Source organism: Ambystoma mexicanum, chromosome 6q (assembly GCF_040938575.1).
Source record: "Ambystoma mexicanum isolate Mex_15411 chromosome 6q, UKY_AmexF1_1, whole genome shotgun sequence".
NCBI classification, from domain to species: Eukaryota; Metazoa; Chordata; class Amphibia; order Caudata; family Ambystomatidae; genus Ambystoma; species Ambystoma mexicanum.
Window position 1 is genome coordinate 1,039,375,279 of NC_090937.1, and position 18,661 is coordinate 1,039,393,939.

Here is an 18,661-nt window from a genome sequence, read left to right on the forward strand (position 1 = left end):
TGGTTACCTAGCCCTCACCCAGTCCTGGATGTCAACTGCCTACCTCAAATTGAACCCATCCAAGACTGAATTCATCCTTATCAGACCCCTGTTCCACAACAACCTGTCGCACAAAGGCTCAATGGTCGTTGCCCCTGGCAGGATCTGACCTGCAATTCTTGGATTCAGCAAAATTCTTACGCTTCACAATTGACAGTAGCCTGTCCTTCTAGAAATGCATAGCCAATACGGCCCAAGCAGCCTGTCTCCAAATCTCCACCCTTCGCAGAATCAAAGGTTTTCTCCCACCACAGCACTTCCAGACTGTAATGTAGGCCCTTATGGTCTTGCATATCGATGGCAGAAATGCCCTCCTGAGGGGGCTCCCAGCCACTCACTTGGCTCGCCTAAAATCAATCCACCATGCTGCAATATGTCTTATTTCAGGGGGTAGAAATTTGACTGAATCACCCTGGCCCAACACAAACTACATTGTCTTCCTCTCAAGGGCAGCATACTGTTCAAGACTGCATGTATCATCTACAAAGCAGTCATGAGTAGCACACCAGTGTACCTAGCACGTACGCTCCACATTTCTGGTGGCACATGCTCCTCATGCAAAAAATTGATCAACCAGCTCAAATCACAACTTGTCAGAAAAGAGAGGACCCACAAACAATCCTTCCCTATCATGCACCCACCCTCTGGAGTTTGATACTGGTAATGGCTCGGAATGCCTCCATAAATCTCCAATTTCACAAAGATCTCAAAACGTGGTTTTTTTCAACAACACCTGACCAAGGACTAATCCCTATGGATGCACAGACTGACGTACAGACCACAACTCACACTACTGCGCTACTGTTAAAGAATGCCAGCCCAAACCCTGGCTATCCACATCCTATACCTTGTTCTGCTGCTCTTGAGCTACTGCCCTGTGAGAGAAGGGCCTCAACGACCGGTGGGCGGTGTCTGTACTTCCGCTCCCTATATGGTGGAGGAGAGGCACAGGAGACCCCAGCCAAGATTCTCTATTACGGTAGCAATGGTCGAGCAATCAAGGCCTAGCTTCTCAGGAGGTGATGCAGGCTGGTTCTTAAGTACAGTGTAGTCCCCAAGCCCCCACAAAGGAATATCCACACTCTGTATTGGTTAGAACACAGTCTTTATATAATCAATATTCAAGGTTATGTACACTTATCATAATAACTCACTTTGTACTCCGGAAAAAATCAACAATGGCAAATATATACAATTCTAAAGTGGTACCACCCTTTGTATTAGATCTCATTAAAGTGCATGAACAATACTGTACAATGTCACACAGACCAATAGAGTGAAACCAGCAATAGAGAGAGGAGAGAAAATAAGATGATTGAGCAATAGGCAGGATACTGGCCCCTACCACTAGGCACAGTTCTGTGTGGAGATCCCCCCACCTGGGCAACCTGTAAAACAAGATATAGCGCACGCCCAGTCCATATATTGCTCTGCAAGTCTTATTCTCTCCTATAATGTTTTTACCCCCCCAATGTACCTGGTGGAGTCGAGCTCCTTGCAGAGGCGTCGACAAACGTCGAGGAACTCGCTGTTCGGCGACGGGGAATCGACGGCCCTTCTTGAATGCCTTCCCTTTCAAGCGGGAGGCACGGGGCGTCGAACGTCCGTCGACGAACGAGGTAGAACGATGTCGATGAGGCGGCAGCTTCGTCCGAGCGGTGCTCGTCGGAGCGTCGGCGTCCTGCAAGGCAGAGGCGTGCGGGGCACCTTGGTGACAATAGTTCTGGACCGCAAAGATTGTAGAGACGGAGGCCCAGCAAGGGCGTCGAGTCGGTCGAGTCTTTGGGGTCTTCGGGTGGCGGGAAACCCACCGCAGGTTTCTCCTCGGCGCGTTGGTCGTCCTCGACTTTCTCCGGCAGGATAAGCGGTCGACGATGCGGTCGAGAGAGTCCTTCGATTGAATGTTCTTAGGCAACGGAGCGGACGGCTCCGGTCGTCGGCGGCACAGCGTCAAGTGGTTCCCACGGCTGGGCAACACAACTTCGACGGGCCTCCAGCGGTTACACAAACCTGCGAACCCTGGTCGACGGCAATGGACTTCGACGGCGTCGATGTCCGGGTGCTTCACTTCGATCTCCTCAGCGGTCCCGTCTCGGGTCGACAGCCTTTCGAGGGTCTGTCTTCCAGGGCGCTTCGGCGAAGATGGAGCGGTGCTCGATGGTCCCTCGGAGCACCGGAAGAGGGCGCCTTACCAGGTCCTCTCTCGGGTCAGCCCTCGACGATCTCGTCAGCCTTCAGATCGGTCGAAGCAAATGCCGCAGCAAGTCTTCTTCTTCCAGCTGGACGTCGAGGATCAGCAGTTCCAGTTACTCTTAGAGTGGAGACTCCACTCCAGGATGCTTCTGAACGTTCCCGAACGTTCTGACCACCTGGCTGCTTCTGAACACAATGGTCGCTTCTCAACCAATGGTTCCTTCTGAACACAATGGTCGCTTCTGAACCAATGGTTCCTTCTGAACACTTTTCCAGTGGTGAGAGGTCCCCAGATAAACTATCCTGTCTCTCATCCACACTGCTGGCACACACTCAGCAGCCAATCATACAGCAGGGCATTCATGCAGTCAGTCAGCCAATCAGGCACACAGTGCATTCAGGCCACACTCCTCCCTTCCAGACACTCACAACAAGAAATGTGGATTGGGACAAGTACCCAGCCATTCAACACTACACACTGCATTCAGGCCAGTTTCGGGCAGGGCTGTCTCAGTCTTTGTCTCTCATGCCAGAAACCAGACAACCACAACAAGAAGTGTATATTGGTCACACACTCCATTCCCCCAGGTCCCACCCAAGGGAGGTACCCACAACATACAGACACTGGGAAGGCTCCAGTCAGTCTAGCTGGGCCTTCACAACAATACCATATATGGAACTTCCACCCAACAGCCAGTCAGGGGGAAGGGACAGAGACGGGGCTTCCCAGGACTTTGGGAAAACAAGTTAACAGGCAATAGAAAGCAAGAGGCCACAGGGGCCATCTTGTTTCCTATCAGGAATCAACAGATCCCAATGGCAGGGCCTGGGTATCCCAAAATGGAGGACACCCGGAGCACCTGTCAATTTCAGCACGGAGCTGCCACCAGCCCATACCCTGCTCTGGGGCCACCCACAGGCGCCCAAAAACATACACTAGGGGCACAGGGTTGTACCCCTACCCATGGGTGCCATAAGGGTATCCCATGGGTCTGTTCACCAAACCAAAAGAGAGAGCTGCACTGCCAGGAGTCCCACATGGACTCCGGGGCAGAAATCATAACAGAACACACGGTAAAAAGCAGTAAAACAACAAGGATTCAGAGGCCCTGTCCCTCAGATGCATTTCCAGCATCACAGTCGCCCCCCCCAGACTGAGGTGGAGGGTGTCTAATCTCCCACGGGATAGACACCCTCATCCAGACGGTCAATATACCTTCTGGAAAGGCCATCTGCATTATCGTGACTCTTCCCTGGTCTGTGCTCTATGGTGAAGTCTAGCCCTTGCAGGCTAATGGACCACCTGAGTAATTTCGGGTTCTCACCCTTCATCTGCATAAGCCACTTCAGGGGCTTATGATCTGTTTGGACCTTGAAGGTAGACCCCGTAAGGTACGGCCTAAAACGCCTAAGGCTCCAAACTATGCTAAAACACTCCTTTTCAACAGTAGCCCACCTAAGTTCTCTACCCTTGAGTTGTCTACTGATGAATATGATAGGGTGTTCTCTCCCTTTGTCATCTAACTGGGACAAGACAGCTCCAATTCCGGTGTCGCAGGCATCCGTCTGGACGATAAAGGGTCGGCTGTAGTCAGGCGCACACAACACAGGTGCCCTGCACAGACTTTCTTTCAAGCCATCAAAGGCCCTCTGACAGTCTTCGGTCCAATTAACCTTCCTAGGCTGCTTGGGTGACGTTAGAGCTGTCAGAGGTGCAGCTATGGTCTCATAGTCTGCCATGAAATTGCGATAGTACCCAGTCAGGCCCAAAAAGGCCCTCACCTCGGTTTGAGTAGTGGGAGTCTCCCAGTTCTGTACATCCTGTACTTTACTGGAGAGAGGTTGGATTTGACCCCCTCCTACCTCATGACCAAGATAGGTAACTTTCCCCTGAGCTATCTGGCACTTGGTGGCCTTGATAGTGAGGTTAGCCCTTTTCAAGGCCTGCAACACCTTATCCAGATGTGTCAAATGCTCTTCCCAGGTGGAACTGTAGACGGCAATGTCGTCTAAGTAAGCCACACAAAAGGCTTCCAGCCCACTGAGCGCATGGTTGACCAATCTCTGGAAGGTGGCAGGGGCATTCTTCAACCCAAAAGGCATGACCCTAAACTGGTAGAGTCCCTCAGGTGTTGAGAAGGCCGTCTTTTCCTTGGCATGGTCCGTCAGAGCTATTTGCCAATAGCCTGAGGTAAGGTCAAAGGTGCTCACAAACTTGGCAGCACCTATGGTGTCCACGAGCTCATCAGCCCGGGGCAATGGGTGCGCGTCAGTTTTGGTGACGGCATTGACTCCTCGGTAGTCCACACAGAACCTCCAATCCTTGGTACCCACCTGGGAACTTGCCTTGGGGACAAGGACCACTGGACTGGACCAGGGACTGGTTGAGGGTTCAATAACACCCAGATCCAACATCTTGGCGACCTCAGCCTGGATGTGGTTCTTGACGGTATCTGACATACGGTAGCACCTGCTTTTGACAGGCACACTGTCACCAGTGTCAATTTCATGCTTACACCACGGTGTAAGGCCTGGCTTCAGTGAAAACAGAGAGGCATACTGTTGGAGCAAAGCCCTACAGGCCCTCTGTTGCTCTGTTGTCAAATCTGGAGAGAGATGTACTCCCTCCACTGAGCCATCCTGAGGGTTGCTATGCAGCAAATCAGGAAGGGGCTCACTCTCATCCTCTTCTTGCCCGTAACATAGCAAGAGACATGAGACTTCGGCTCGTCGGTGGAAAGGCTTGAGCCTGTTGACATGGAATATCTGAGGGGCTACTCCCATGTCAACCAGATAATTGACTTCGCCCATCTTGGAGATGATCCTGAAGGGTCCAGTCCACTTGTCTGCCAAAGCTCTAGGCTTGGTAGGCTCCATCACAAGGATTTCCTGTCCCGGAGTCCAATCCACTTGAGAGGCTTTAAGGTCATGCCAGTACTTATTCAATTCCTGGCTGGCCTTGAGATTTGCTGTTGCCTGACCCATCATCTGTGTCATCCTCCGTCTGAGGCCTAACACATAGTCCCCCACTTGCCTGGCGGGACCCGGAGGGGTGGCTTCCAAGCCTTCCCTGATCAAGGCGAGGGGCCCCCTCACGGGATGTCCAAAGAGTAACTCAAAGGGGCTGAAACCAACACCCTCTTGAGGTACCTCCCTGTAAGCAAACAGCAGGCATGGCATGAGGAGATCCCATTTCCTCCTTAGGGGTTCTTCCAAAGCCCCTAGCATGCCCTTGAGAGTTTTATTAAACCTCTCAACCAGACCATTGGTCTGGGGGTGGTAAGAAGTGGAGAACTTGTAGGTTACCCCGCACTCTTTCCACATGGTTTTCATGTAACTAGACATGAAGTTGGATCCTCTGTCAGAGACAACCTCCTTGGGGAATCCAACACGGGTGAAAATGCCCAGGAGAGCCCTGGCAACCACCTTGGCAGTAACAGTCCGAAGGGGTATCGCCTCAGGGTACCTGGTGGCATGATCTACCAAGACCAGGATGAACCGATGTCCACCTGAAGTGGGAGGGTCAAGGGGACCGACGATGTCGATGCCCACCCTCTCAAATGGGGTGCCAACCACTGGCAATGGCTGCAGTGGGGCAATGACACTGCCTCCAGTCTTGCCAGACAACTGACAAGTTGGGTAGGTCCTGCAGTGGGACTCCACCTCTACTCCCATCCGTGGCCAGTAGAAATGGGCAGAGAGCCTCTGCTTAGTCGTCTTAGTCCCAAGATGACCAGCCAAGGGCACCTCATGCGCCAACTGCAGTAGGAAGAGCCTGTAAACCTGGGGTACCACCAACCTCTTGCGGGCACCAGGTTCAGGCTTAGTGGGCTCACTAACAAGGAGCTCACCCTCCCAATAAATCCAGAATGTCCTCGGCACTTCTCCTTGTGCCTGGGCCAGGGCCTGTTTCCTCAGTCCCTCGAGAGAGTGGCACTCTCTCTGTCCCTTACAGAAGTCCGCCCGGGAGGGTCCCCCTTCAGCTAACAAGCATTGAAGGTCAGGATGATCCTCCGGGTTGAGAACCTCTCCCACAGGAGAGTCTTCTGTCTCTTCTCCCACAGGAGTTGAGTTTGGGTTTTCCACGGGACCCAGCCCGTCCGGAGCATGGATCCCAATGGGTGCTGTCGGAACAGCAGGAAGAGAAGATGCTCCCTCCACAGAGGTGGCCTTCTTGGTCTTCCTTCTTCTTGCCTTAGGCCTCGTCTTTGGCTCGGGTACCTGACCCACAGCCAGACCCGGTGTCACCTGTCACCTAGTGACTGCAGCAGCAGTCATGGGAAGACCATCCGAGATCAATCCCAACTCTACTAGATCATTTCCTAACAGAATGTTAGCAGGGACATTGTCCTGAACCAGGACAGGAAGCTTTGCCGTCTTGTCTCCAATCATGAGTGTGACTAAGGCTACAGGTGATAATTTGGGAGGCCCACCAGCTAACCTGGTGGTTTGCAGAGGAGCACCTTCATAGTCCTCTGGCTTGGGCAGGGTCCTGTCCACCACTGTCATGCTTGCCCCAGTGTCTCTCAAACCAGTAGAAGGCTGGCCATTCAAGAGGACACTTCTCAAAAACCTACGGGTGTTCTGTGGGATAGTCGCCGGTACTTCTGCATACTGGTCCCAGGCCCCAAGGGACACTAAGGAAATCTCCACCGGAGCACCAAATGTGATCCCGGCAGAGGAGGGGAGGACAGTGGCCTCCACCTCAGACACGGGGTAAGGGTAGGTCAGGCTGACAGCCTGTACTCCAAGTGCCTTACCTTTACACTTGGGGTCACCCTTTTTGTGATCCAGAGCCCCACAGTCCCAACAAGCGCCAGAAGTGCGGGGTACGGTACTGGAACCACTGGGAGCCTGCTTTGCAGCAGGTGGACCACTACTCTTATTCCCACCCCCAGATGACTTGTCCCCACTAGATTTTTGGGTCTTAGGAGAGGAAGGTTTTGGTTTACCTGACTGTGACTGCTTGGGGGACTCCTCAGCTTTCTGAGAGGCCCCCTTCTCTTTGTCCTTGTCCTTCCCACTGGAGTCCTTAGGGGACACCCGGTGGGAGACCCACTTGTCAGCCAACCTAGCCAGCTTAAAGGGGTCCAAAATGTTCTGGTCAGCCACATACTGACGCAGCTCTGGTGAACAGGCTTCAGAGAAATGCTCAAAAAACAAGAGGTGGGACAATTCAACAAAAGTCTTTACCTTGTATCCATCGATCCACCCCATCATGTTCATGTGCGCAGCACTCACCCAGTCAACCCAAGACACATTCTCTCTTTTCTTAAAATCCCTGAACCTTCTAAGGTATTGGGTAGGTGTCTTGCCGAACTTGGCAATCAAAGCAGACTTCATACACTCGTACTGACCCCTTTCTTCCACACTCAGCTTCAGAATACAGTCATACCCGGTTTGAGGCACTCTGCTTAACAAACACTTCGCCCAATCTCTTTTATCAACATCATGAATCGCACAAGCCATTTCAAACGCTTCGATCCATTGGAGGATATCCGAACCCTCCACAAATACACCAACCAAATCTTTCATAAACTTGGTGGCTGGGGACCTGACACTCTCACTGGTTCTAGCTGAAGTCTCCACTCTAGCTTTCTCTAGCTGGATCCTCTAACATTCAGTGTCCTGGCTCTTGAGTTCAAGGTCCTTATTTCTGAGTTCAAGATCCCTATTCTTGAGCTCCACTTGTTGAGCCAACTCCTCTTTCTTAAGCTCAGCATCTATTTCCAACTTGCGGTATTCAAAGGCCAATTTCATCCTTAATAACTCAAGCTCCAAGGAATTGCTGGAGTTTGGAACAGAGGCAGCAGGAATGGCGGCATTCCCAGAAACAGATTCAGCAGAAACCCCAGGGGCAGAGTCCTCATTGGTCGCATCCCCCCCTCATCAAGAGTTTCACTATCAGTCTGGTAGTCCACCAGGGCAGCTATAAGCTCAGCCCTAGACTTATCCACAAAGTCTAACTCCCTGGCTTCACAAGCACTCTGGAGAGCCTCCAAGCTCATCCGAGTTAATTTGCCTTTTGCAATAGACTCCATTGTTTGTAATGCAGTTATCTTGTACACAACTAAACCTTAATTCAATAAAGGGCAAATATCCTTTGTAAGTGGCACGGTTATACACTGATTCTTAAAACCATAAGCATCCCACCGCTTGCCACCAGTGTGAGAGAAGGGCCTCAACGACCGGTGGGGGGTGTCTGTACTTCCGCTCCCTATATGGTGGAGGAAAGGCACAGGAGACCCCAGCCAAGATTCTCTATTACGGTAGCAATGAACGAGCAATCAAGGCCTAGCTTCTCAGGAGGTGATGCAGGCTGGTTCTTAAGAACAGTGTAGTCCCCAAGCCCCCACAAAGGAATATCCACACTCTGTATTGGTTAGAACACAGTCTTTATATAATCAATATTCAAGGTTATGTACACTTATCATAATAACTCACTTTGTACTCCGGAAAAAATCAACAATGGCAAATATATACAATTCTAAAGTGGTACCACCCTTTGTATTAGATCTCATTAAAGTGCATGAACAATACTGTACAATGTCACACAGACCAATAGAGTGAAACCAGCAATAGAGAGAGGAGAGAAAATAAGATGATTGAGCAATAGGCAGGATACTGGCCCCTACCACTAGGCACAGTTCTGTGTGGAGATCCCCCCACCTGGGCAACCTGTAAAACAAGATATAGCGCACGCCCAGTGCATATATTGCTCTGCAAGTCTTATTCTTTCCTATAATGTTTTTACCCCCCCTATGTACCTGGTGGAGTCGAGCTCCTTGCAGAGGCGTCGACAAACGTCGAGGAACTCGCTGTTCGGCGACGGGGAATCGACGGCCCTTCTTGAATGCCTTCCCTTTCAAGCGGGAGGCACGGGGCGTCGAACGTCCGTCGACGAACGAGGTACAACGATGTCGATGAGGCGGCAGCTTCGTCCGAGCGGTGCTCGTCGTCGTCGGAGCGTCGGCGTCCTGCAAGGCAGAGGCGTGCGGGGCACCTCGGTGACAATAGTTCTGGACCGCAAAGATTGTAGAGACGGAGGCCCAGCAAGGGCGTCGAGTCGGTCAAGTCTTTGGGGTCTTCGGGTGGCGGGAAACCCACCGGCAGGCTTCTCCTCGGCGCGTTGGTCGTCCTCGACTTTCTCCGGCAGGATAAGCGGTCGACGATGCGGTCGAGAGAGTCCTTCGATTGAATGTTCTTAGGCAACGGAGCGGACGGCTCCGGTCGTCGGCGGCACAGCGTCAAGTGGTTCCCACGGCTGGGCAACACAACTTCGACGGGCCTCCAGCGGTTACACAAACCTGCGAACCCTGGTCGACAGCAATGGACTTCGACGGCGTCGATGTCCGGGTGCTTCACTTCGATCTCCTCAGCGGTCCCGTCTCGGGTCGACAGCCTTTCGAGGGTCTGTCTTCCAGGGCGCTTCGGCGAAGATGGAGCGGTGCTCGATGGTCCCTCGGAGCACGGGAAGAGGGCGCCTTACCAGGTCCTCTCTCGGGTCAGCCCTCGACGATCTCGTCAGCCTTCAGATCGGTCGAAGCAAATGCCACAGCAAGTCTTCTTCTTCCAGCTGGACGTCGAGGATCAGCAGTTCCAGTTATTCTTAGAGTGGAGACTCCACTCCAGGATGCTTCTGAACGTTCCCGAACGTTCTGACCACCTGGCTGCTTCTGAACACAATGGTCGCTTCTCAACCAATGGTTCCTTCTGAACACTTTTCCAGTGGTGAGAGGTCCCCAGATATACTATCCTGTCTCTCATCCACACTGCTGGCACACACTCAGCAGCCAATCATACAGCAGGGCATTCATGCAGTCAGTCAGCCAATCAGGCACTCAGTGCATTCAGGCCACACTCATCCCTTCCAGACACTCACAACAAGAAATGTGGATTGGGACAAGTACCCAGCCATTCAACACTACACACTGCATTCAGGCCAGTTTCGGGCAGGGCTGTCTCAGTCTTTGTCTCTCATGCCAGAAACCAGACAACCACAACAAGAAGTGTATATTGTTCACACACTCCATTCACCCAGGTCCCACCCACAGGCGGTACCCACAACATACAGACACTGGGAAGGCTCCAGTCAGTCTAGCTGGGCCTTCACAACATTACCATATATGGAACTTCCACCCAACAGCCAGTCAGGGGGAAGGGACAGAGACAGGGCTTCCCATGACTTTGGGAAAACAAGTTAACAGGAAATAGAAAGCAAGAGGCCACAGGGGCCATCTTGTTTCCTATCAGGAATCAACAGATCCCAATGGCAGGGCCTGGGTATCCCAAAATGGAGGACACCCGGAGCACCTGTCAATTTCAGCACGGAGCTGCCACCAGCCCATACCCTGCTCTGGGGCCACCCACAGGTGCCCAAAAACATACACTAGGGGCACAGGGTTGTACCCCTACCCATGGGTGCCATAAGGGTATCCCATGGGTCTGTTCACCAAACCAAAAGAGAGAGCTGCACTGCCAGGAGTCCCACATGGACTCCGGGGCAGAAAACATAACAGAACACACGGTAAAAAGCAGTAAAAGGACAAGGATTCAGACGCCCTGTCCCTCAGATGCATTTCCAGCATCACACGCCCCGCTTTAATTAATGAAATAAAATAAATACAATAGTGAAGGCCAAAAAATAGACTGCTCGCTCAGAGGAGCATCATTTCTAAAGCAGGCTGTGCTTCTGGATTTTGGAGAAACCCTTTGAGCATGTCTTACATGGTCAGTCAATGTATGAAACAGGATATTCGTGTAGTGAATGGTAATATTCGTTTCTTGTAGGTGCTGCTTTTTATTTCAATATAAAGGATTTGTATGTTGTAAGTTGATTTTACGTTCCATGGATAAGCCAGCGAGGCATTTGTTGGGTATTGTTACAGAACTAAGCCTGTAGTATGACATTCTTGACATGCCTGTACGTGGATAGGTTTTAGCTACTTTTTTATCCCTTTGGCTAAATGAATTATTATTGGATTTGAATTTGAAATTTGGAGTTGAGGTGCCTTCTCTTATGATCTCTTGTGATGCCACAGCCACATTATGACATACGTTAAAAATGCCTGCAGTGATCTCACCTCTGCAGTAGGAAATGACCTAATCATGACATCTGCCATATGTATAATGTGAAATGATTTCATGTGATGTCAGTTCTGGATAGCGACATTATGTGAGGTGATCTTGTGTTATATCCCTTCTGCATTTTGGCCTCAGGTGAAATGATTTCATGTGAAGTTATTTCTGCACAATGACCGGGGGGGGGGGGGGATGAGGGGAGATATCTCGTTTGACATATCTTCTGGTTTCTGACATAGGGTGCAATGAGCTCATATGGTACATCTTCGGCACAATGACCTACCGCGACTGGTGACATGTGATGGCTCTTTTGCATTACCACATATTGCAGAGTGATCTCATGTGATGTCACTTTTCCATTATGACAAAGATTTGAAGAAACCCTGTATGATGTCAAATCTAGAGTGTCACTTCTGTATTACCACATAGCTTAAATAAATCTTATGTGATATAATGTTTGTGTTACTAAGTAGGGTCAAGGAATCTCATATATTGTCACTTCCTCGTTACCACTTAAAGTAGAGTGATCTCATACATTAAATCTCTTACACACGGGAGAAATTATTTGTAGCAGGAATAACCCATCTGTGACAACCAATACCTGTAGATATTGCAAAAACACATCAGAAATGGAGTAATTAATTTACATCACGATAAAATGCCTGAAGATTATATCTCTTGCAATAACACTTCATTAACAATTGCTGGGGTCAGATTTGTACACCGGTAAAATCTGACCAGTTCATAAGGATTCCTATAAAACCACCTCCTATTAAAATAAACTTTTGAAGGTCAGTGCAGGACAAAGTAGTATTAAAAATGAATAGTTGACCCAAACGTTTATTACGCACTTTATGAATTATATATACAGTATTTAAGGAAGTATTTCTTTTTTTCTATTGTTCTTTCTATTTCTTGTTTATCTGTTTTTGGGAGTTTATATATTTATTATGTCTAAGGTTTGAATGTAGGGCTGAAGGATCGTTGTGTGCCATTGAGCTATCCGCTAAAGATTTAATAGACCATCCGATTGAGGTCAAAAAGTTGCTATTCAGTAATGACTAGATCAATACCACAACTAAGATGAGAGAGTATAAACTTTATTCACTAATTGCAACTCAACTCATGTAATTTACGCTGTGTGGTGCCCACTCCCGAAAATAAATATAGGCATGACGGAACGGAAAATTACCACACGGATAGGTGAACATAGGAGTTACATCCGTAAACAGAACACATTTGCTCCCATGGCAAGTCATTTCACCATGATGGAACATGATGTAGAAAGACTGAAATGGACAGTCTTGTGGCAACTAGAAAGGACCAGTAACAGTGAGGCTGATTTGAAAAAACTACAGTATAAAGAACAATGGCTTATCTTTTTAACACACTCTGCAACAAAGGGACTTAATGAACAGGTCAATTGGAAACATTAGCTGTACATCCCATAATTGTTATGTGCAACATTATGAGGTACTTACTTAGTGGGAATGAAAGTCCTCTTTCACTGATGGATGGTATCTTTGGGTGCCGTAGGACACTGTAGGGTGTGATTTTGGAGCTCTCCCACAGGAGTATGTCAGTGTGGTCTAACAGACAATAGTGTGTCCATATGATGTTCAGAGCAGGCATAGTGGTGAACTCTGGATAAGTAAGAGAGGACATCCTGATACACCATTGTAACAGGATACGGAACACGTGACTATGAGAGATTGTTAGTCACGTGATGAGGTATACTGCAACTACACATTACTGCGGGTGAGCCGTAAGAACAACAAATGATTAAGAAAGGCACAGGTGCGAGTCTCGGGTATGAAAGAGTTAACAACCTGATGCACGAGCGACATGTGACACGGAGCATGTGATCAGTACGTTTTTGGTTGTAGTCACGTGATAAGCCACATAGGAGAAACACACACTAATGCGAATGAGCTGTGAAGCCAACTACGATCGTACGGATCAATGAACAAAGGACAAGGAACTCGTTGATTGCCAAAATGCGGGTGCATGTTGACATACATATTTGGTAAAACGCCAACAGTAATGAGCCAGAGGTAAATAATGACCCGGAAGTAAGATACCGTTTAGTGTAAACAGTGGAATATATTATGTATCATGGAAATAGTAATTGGAACAGAGGACGAGAACTATTGATAATAACAGTTTGTTGTGTTGGATGACACACAGACGACACATAGTAGTGAATTCTGACTCAAAGAATGTGTTGTGTTTTTGTCTAGCGAAAGAGACAAAGATAGGCACCCGCGATAACGTACCCTCTCAGTTTGTCTTTCTCTTTTGTGTTTTTCAGAAATTGAGTGGTCCGACATAGGTGTTGTGACTCTCCCCTCGAACCGTGGTCAAGAGACTATGTTGACTTGTGGTAGAAGGTAAGCCTTAGACTGGCAGATATAGGTGCCGACTAAGTAGAGCAACAGTATGAGATATATTACTGACTGTTGTTTTTTGTTTTTTTCCCTTGTTGTTTGTTTTTCTAGGTTGAAAGTTGTGCTGAGTGAAGTTAGACTTTACTGATTTGACAGTACATTGAGCTGTGTTGTGAACAGTGTTTAGTCACCCTATCAACAGTATAGATGTAAGAAGGGTACATATGGTCCCCCTGATGAAGTTCAGAAGAGTTGTGTGAAGCAATATTTTGGTGAACGAAACATGTTGGGTTGTTAAGATATGGTATTGTGAGTTGTGAACAATACGGTAGATTAACATATTTAGTTGGAATAAACCCCAGGGTAGCAAGGAATAGGGATGAATATTACTCTGATCATGGTAAGGTATATAAGAGGTATCCTAAATGGAAAGGAACCCATGAGCTACCGACCATTGTGTTACTTTATGTATGACTAATGTGGTGTTCATAAAGGTGTCTTACATCATATAGTTTTGTGGGGTGCAGCCCCATGGGGGGCCGCGAGAGCCCAGCATGAAATGTAAAAAAAAACATTTTTTTTTTGCTGGAAGAAATGGTCAGGGGTGGCTCTCATGGTCGGGTTGAAGCATGAGACTGTCTCAGGCACCAATGAAAAAGTGGTGCAGTTGTAAATGGATATTCATTGACAGACTGTTTGAATATTACCCATGGGGTGCTTTGTGTTAAAATGTAAGTACATTGTGACATTTATAGAATATTTATTCAGCAACAATACAATGGTCAAAATTACTAACTGCATAGTGAAGTAACTCATCAAACTGGCCCACATTGGCCAAAAACGTGGCCCATTTTTACTGGCCCACACTAGCATTTTGTATTTTTGGTACAGGCATTGTCCTATAGGCCAGTCCGAGCCTGGGGGCTCATCCATAATGGCGAGGGGGCGCCCACCGTGTGGCCCCCTCACCCATTATGGAGGAGCTAAGGAGCCAGCCCAGTGAAACAATGAGCACTCCCTCAGCTGCTTTTTCCAGTTTAGGGAGTGCTCCTGGGCTGGCGGAACTGTCAAAGGGAAACCCTATTTCCCTTTGACAGTTCAGTTAATTCCCCAGCCGCACATGCTCACTGAGCCATGAAAGGCTGGGGCGTTTTGCTTCGCCAGCATTGCATAGCTCATTGGAAATGCTGGCTGGGGCACTGCATGTCTGTATGTGCGAGGAGGAGCTCCTGCGCCTCCTCGCACATACGGACAGAGCAGCCTGGAACAGGGCATTTCAGCACCCACATACAGGCCCCTGCAGAAGGTATGTTTATGTTCATTTATTTTATTGAAGCCTGCGTATGGATGCGCGAATGCTTGTGTTATGTGTGAGTGTATGGTGATGGATGCTTGTGTGAATGATAGTGATTGCTGTGTGAATGTGTGTTTGTGTGTGTTAGTTTGTTTTGGTCCGTTGAGCTGATTTTGGCAAGTGGTGGATAGAGGAGGGAAGGAGGGTTGTACAGCAAAGGCATTTTAAAAATGCCTAAATGCCTTTGTTGCACAATCCCCCCACCCACCTGCCAAAATCAGCTCTCCTTCTGAGGTGCTGGGGAGCCCAGGGGACATGGATGGTATTTTTTTACTGGATTTCTATCATAGATGTCCAGTCAAAATTACCATGCTTTCCCCCTTGGCACACCTGCGCCTTGCATACACACATAACCATGTTGATTGTGTTAGGCCTAGTGGGGCCCAGGGGACAGCGATGGCATATTTCTGCTGGACATCTATCATAGATGTCCAGTAAACACGTCATGCCTACCCCCTGGGCCCCCCCAGCAGCAATTGCAAACTGTTTGGATATTTACCCATTTTTCTTATAAAGAATGCTCTATAGTGCAAAATTTTAACCCATTATTTTATAAAAAGAATTCACGTGGGAAAACCCCCCGTACCCCGCTTGATCGGTTTGGACTCCCTCACTGTGCTCGGTTGCTATGACATTTTTGGGGGAAATAGTTATGCCCCTCCACTTAATAAATTCATGAACCACCACTGGCTCTCGGACTGTGTTGGTAACGGGATGGGGGAGCCCAGGGACTGTGGTGGGAGCAGGATGGGTGGGAACCATGGGATAGTGGTGGGAGCAGGGTGGGGAGAGCCCAGGGTGTGTGATGGTGTGGGGAGAGCCCAGGGACTGGGTAGGAGTGGGATGAGGGTGCCCAGCCACTGTGATGGGAGCAGGTGGGGGAGCCCAGGGACTATACTGGGAGTAGGGTGCAGTAACGGTGCGCAATACATACTGTCCATTTGGCATTTTTTGGGGGGCCCGGCCTGCCCAAATCTTGCTCTGGGGGGGCCCAGGTCAAACATTTTTGAAGACCACAGACCTAGTGTATTTATAATGTGAGGCATCTTCTTTAATTTGCATGCTCGTCAGAGTCTCATATACAAAACTATCCAGTGTGCTCGTGTATGGACATCACACATTTCGCAGCTATCTCTATAAAAAAAATAACACCAACACAGAGGGGCAGGGCAAGGGGGACCCGAACAATTTATTGTTTGCTCAGGGGGGCCTTGGCATGAAAAGTTTGAAGACCACTGCCATAGAGTCAAATGGCCTCATGTGGTGTCTATTCTGCATCACATGTGCGAAATGATACCATATGACGTCACGTCCGCGTTATGTCATAGGAGGAAATGATTGCATGTGACATCATATCAGCTTCATCACAGATCTCATGTGAGAGAATTAAAAGCAGTGATCTTTGCCAGACAAGAGGTTGCCACTGCAGCTGAAGGTCCCAGGAAATATATCCCAAAGTCGACAATGATGTGGAACTGTTTTAATCCCTCTAGTCACTACATAACACAACAGGATCCAAGTTCAGCCATTAAGGTACTTCCTGGCTTGGCTCATGGACCCCAAGGGACACGGAAAGGGTTAACCCCAGATAATAACACTGAGAAAGTTATCGTCTATTCTGAAGATTGCTTAAGCTTCTGAGAGAGTAATTTGAGTGCATGTACCTGTGTGCCTTAGACTCATACAGGGATGATGTGAGTGAGGATCTGAGGTTCTTGAGTGCACTGGCCCTGGGCTTGAGCACTGCGCCTGTCTGCATGCGTTGCTGCCCTTCCCTTGGCAGCCTCGCGCACATACTGCAGACCTGTGCCCTGCCCCTCCCTGCACTATGCCTGGACGACCTTTGAACTTCTACTCTCCAAGAAGGATTCCACTGTAATTTGCCGCGACTTCATTAAAACTCGTGATACCAGTGTACGGGTTCCCAGTAATTAAAGAACGTAAAGCAAAACCCCCTTCTCAAATCAGAACGTATCTGCACAAGACGATATTTCATTTTTTCAGATGTAAAAATAGATGGAAAGTGTGCATTTTGATTCGAAATGTTAATGTACAAAATTAGATTTATATAAGTAAACAGATGTGCTGAATGGTAACAGGCTTGGGTATTTGCCACGCGCGCCTGTTTACAAAGACCGCACTGAAAGGTAACGGATTTACACACACTCCCCTTCACACAGACTGCACTGTTTCCCGGGCAGGATCCCTAGTCCTCTCTTCACCTCACTGACAGCTTCACATCACACACTCACCATTTTGCAGAGCTCCGTGCAGCAGGAAAAGGCTGAAAATGCACCAGAACTTCATGGTGGCAGGAAGGTATGGGTCCACGAGCTACTACCTCCGCTCCTCGGCTCCAACCCTCCCTCTCTCTCTCTCAGAAGGTAAAGTGGTCGATTAAGTCCCCAAATCTGCCGGGCGCTTTGCGAGGATGCCGCAGAGGAGGGCTGCCTGCGAGGAATGTGGCTGGCTGGTTTATATTTTCCATGGAACGGAGCGAGGCCGCTGCCAAGATCAAGTTTCAGAGAAAACTGGAAAAGCTTTGAAAGAAAAACATTTTTCATAAATTAGCGAGAGTTGTCTGCTCTCTACTGGCAGCATGCAAAAATGTTCGCCAGCTTTGCCATGGAATTCCTGCCCAGGAAGTAAATGGGAGACATCCACCACAGACGCTTTTATCACCTATGTATGAAAAGCTAGCTTTAACCAGACGCTAATTTATAGACCTGATCGTAGCGTTCACTGTATGTATTCTCCTCTTGTTCTTTCTGTTGCTTTCCCTTTTTCCCGTTTTTTCTTCTGTGCTTCGCCTTTTCTGCTGTTCCCTTTGCTTCATGCCAAATAAAGACATCTTAGGCCATTTTACAGAACTACATCTCCCAGAGAGCCAAGGGGTTTGGATACTTTTTAGTTTTGGCAGAGAAGTGAGCAAAAGTATGCGCATTGAGTCTTACGGCACCGCTGCCCGGTTATCATCTTCTTCAAACCACCACTTATGCCACTGCTGTATAGCATGGCATAGTTGGAACCTGTCTCTGCTGCTCCACCATTCGACCAAGGCCCGGCACTGAAAGCACCCAGACTGTTGGTTTGATGCCGAAAACCTGGCTCAATGCTGTTGTGCCCCATAGACTAGAATTTTTTTCTTTTTTTATTTATTTACATTTTTAAAGCGCTCACACAGCCCGGGGCATCGAGGCGCTGTTACAGATTTTTATGTGGTTGTTGTTGTCTTAGTTGCATATTTATAATGCTCTTAAATAACCAGTGGTTTCTAAGTGCAGACCCGGAGATCAAACCTGTGTTGCTTCGTGTCGCCTCGCTTCTAAGACAAGCACGTTGCCACTGAGCTATGCCCAGAATAGGGTACTGTGGGGAGGTGCTGTCCCTCTGAACAACATGGGATGATAGTGACCTTTAAGCCTCCCTTCTCTATTATTTTCTTCTAAGACATTGCTCAACATTGACATCATGCCAATGAAGTGCCTGAACACACCTGCTCATCTACCCAGTATTGTTCTTCAATAGTTTTAATTTTCTTTTTTTAAACATTTATATATTAATCGTTGTTGGCAAGCATACATAGTTAACAAGCAATGCATGAAAT

At 48.5% G+C, this 18,661-nt stretch overlaps 1 protein-coding gene across 1 annotated transcript in view; it reads right to left on the reverse strand.

Annotated features, from left to right (window-relative positions):
• Positions 1-17,526, reverse strand: part of PDGFRL (platelet derived growth factor receptor like) — a 707,591-nt gene extending 690,065 nt beyond the window's left edge. The window contains exon 1 of the mRNA XM_069631573.1: positions 17,307-17,526. Coding sequence (XP_069487674.1) covers positions 17,307-17,361 — 55 coding nt within the window. The 5' untranslated portion in view covers positions 17,362-17,526. The remainder of the gene's footprint in view (positions 1-17,306) is intronic.
• Between the last annotated feature and the right edge of the window lie 1,135 nt (positions 17,527-18,661).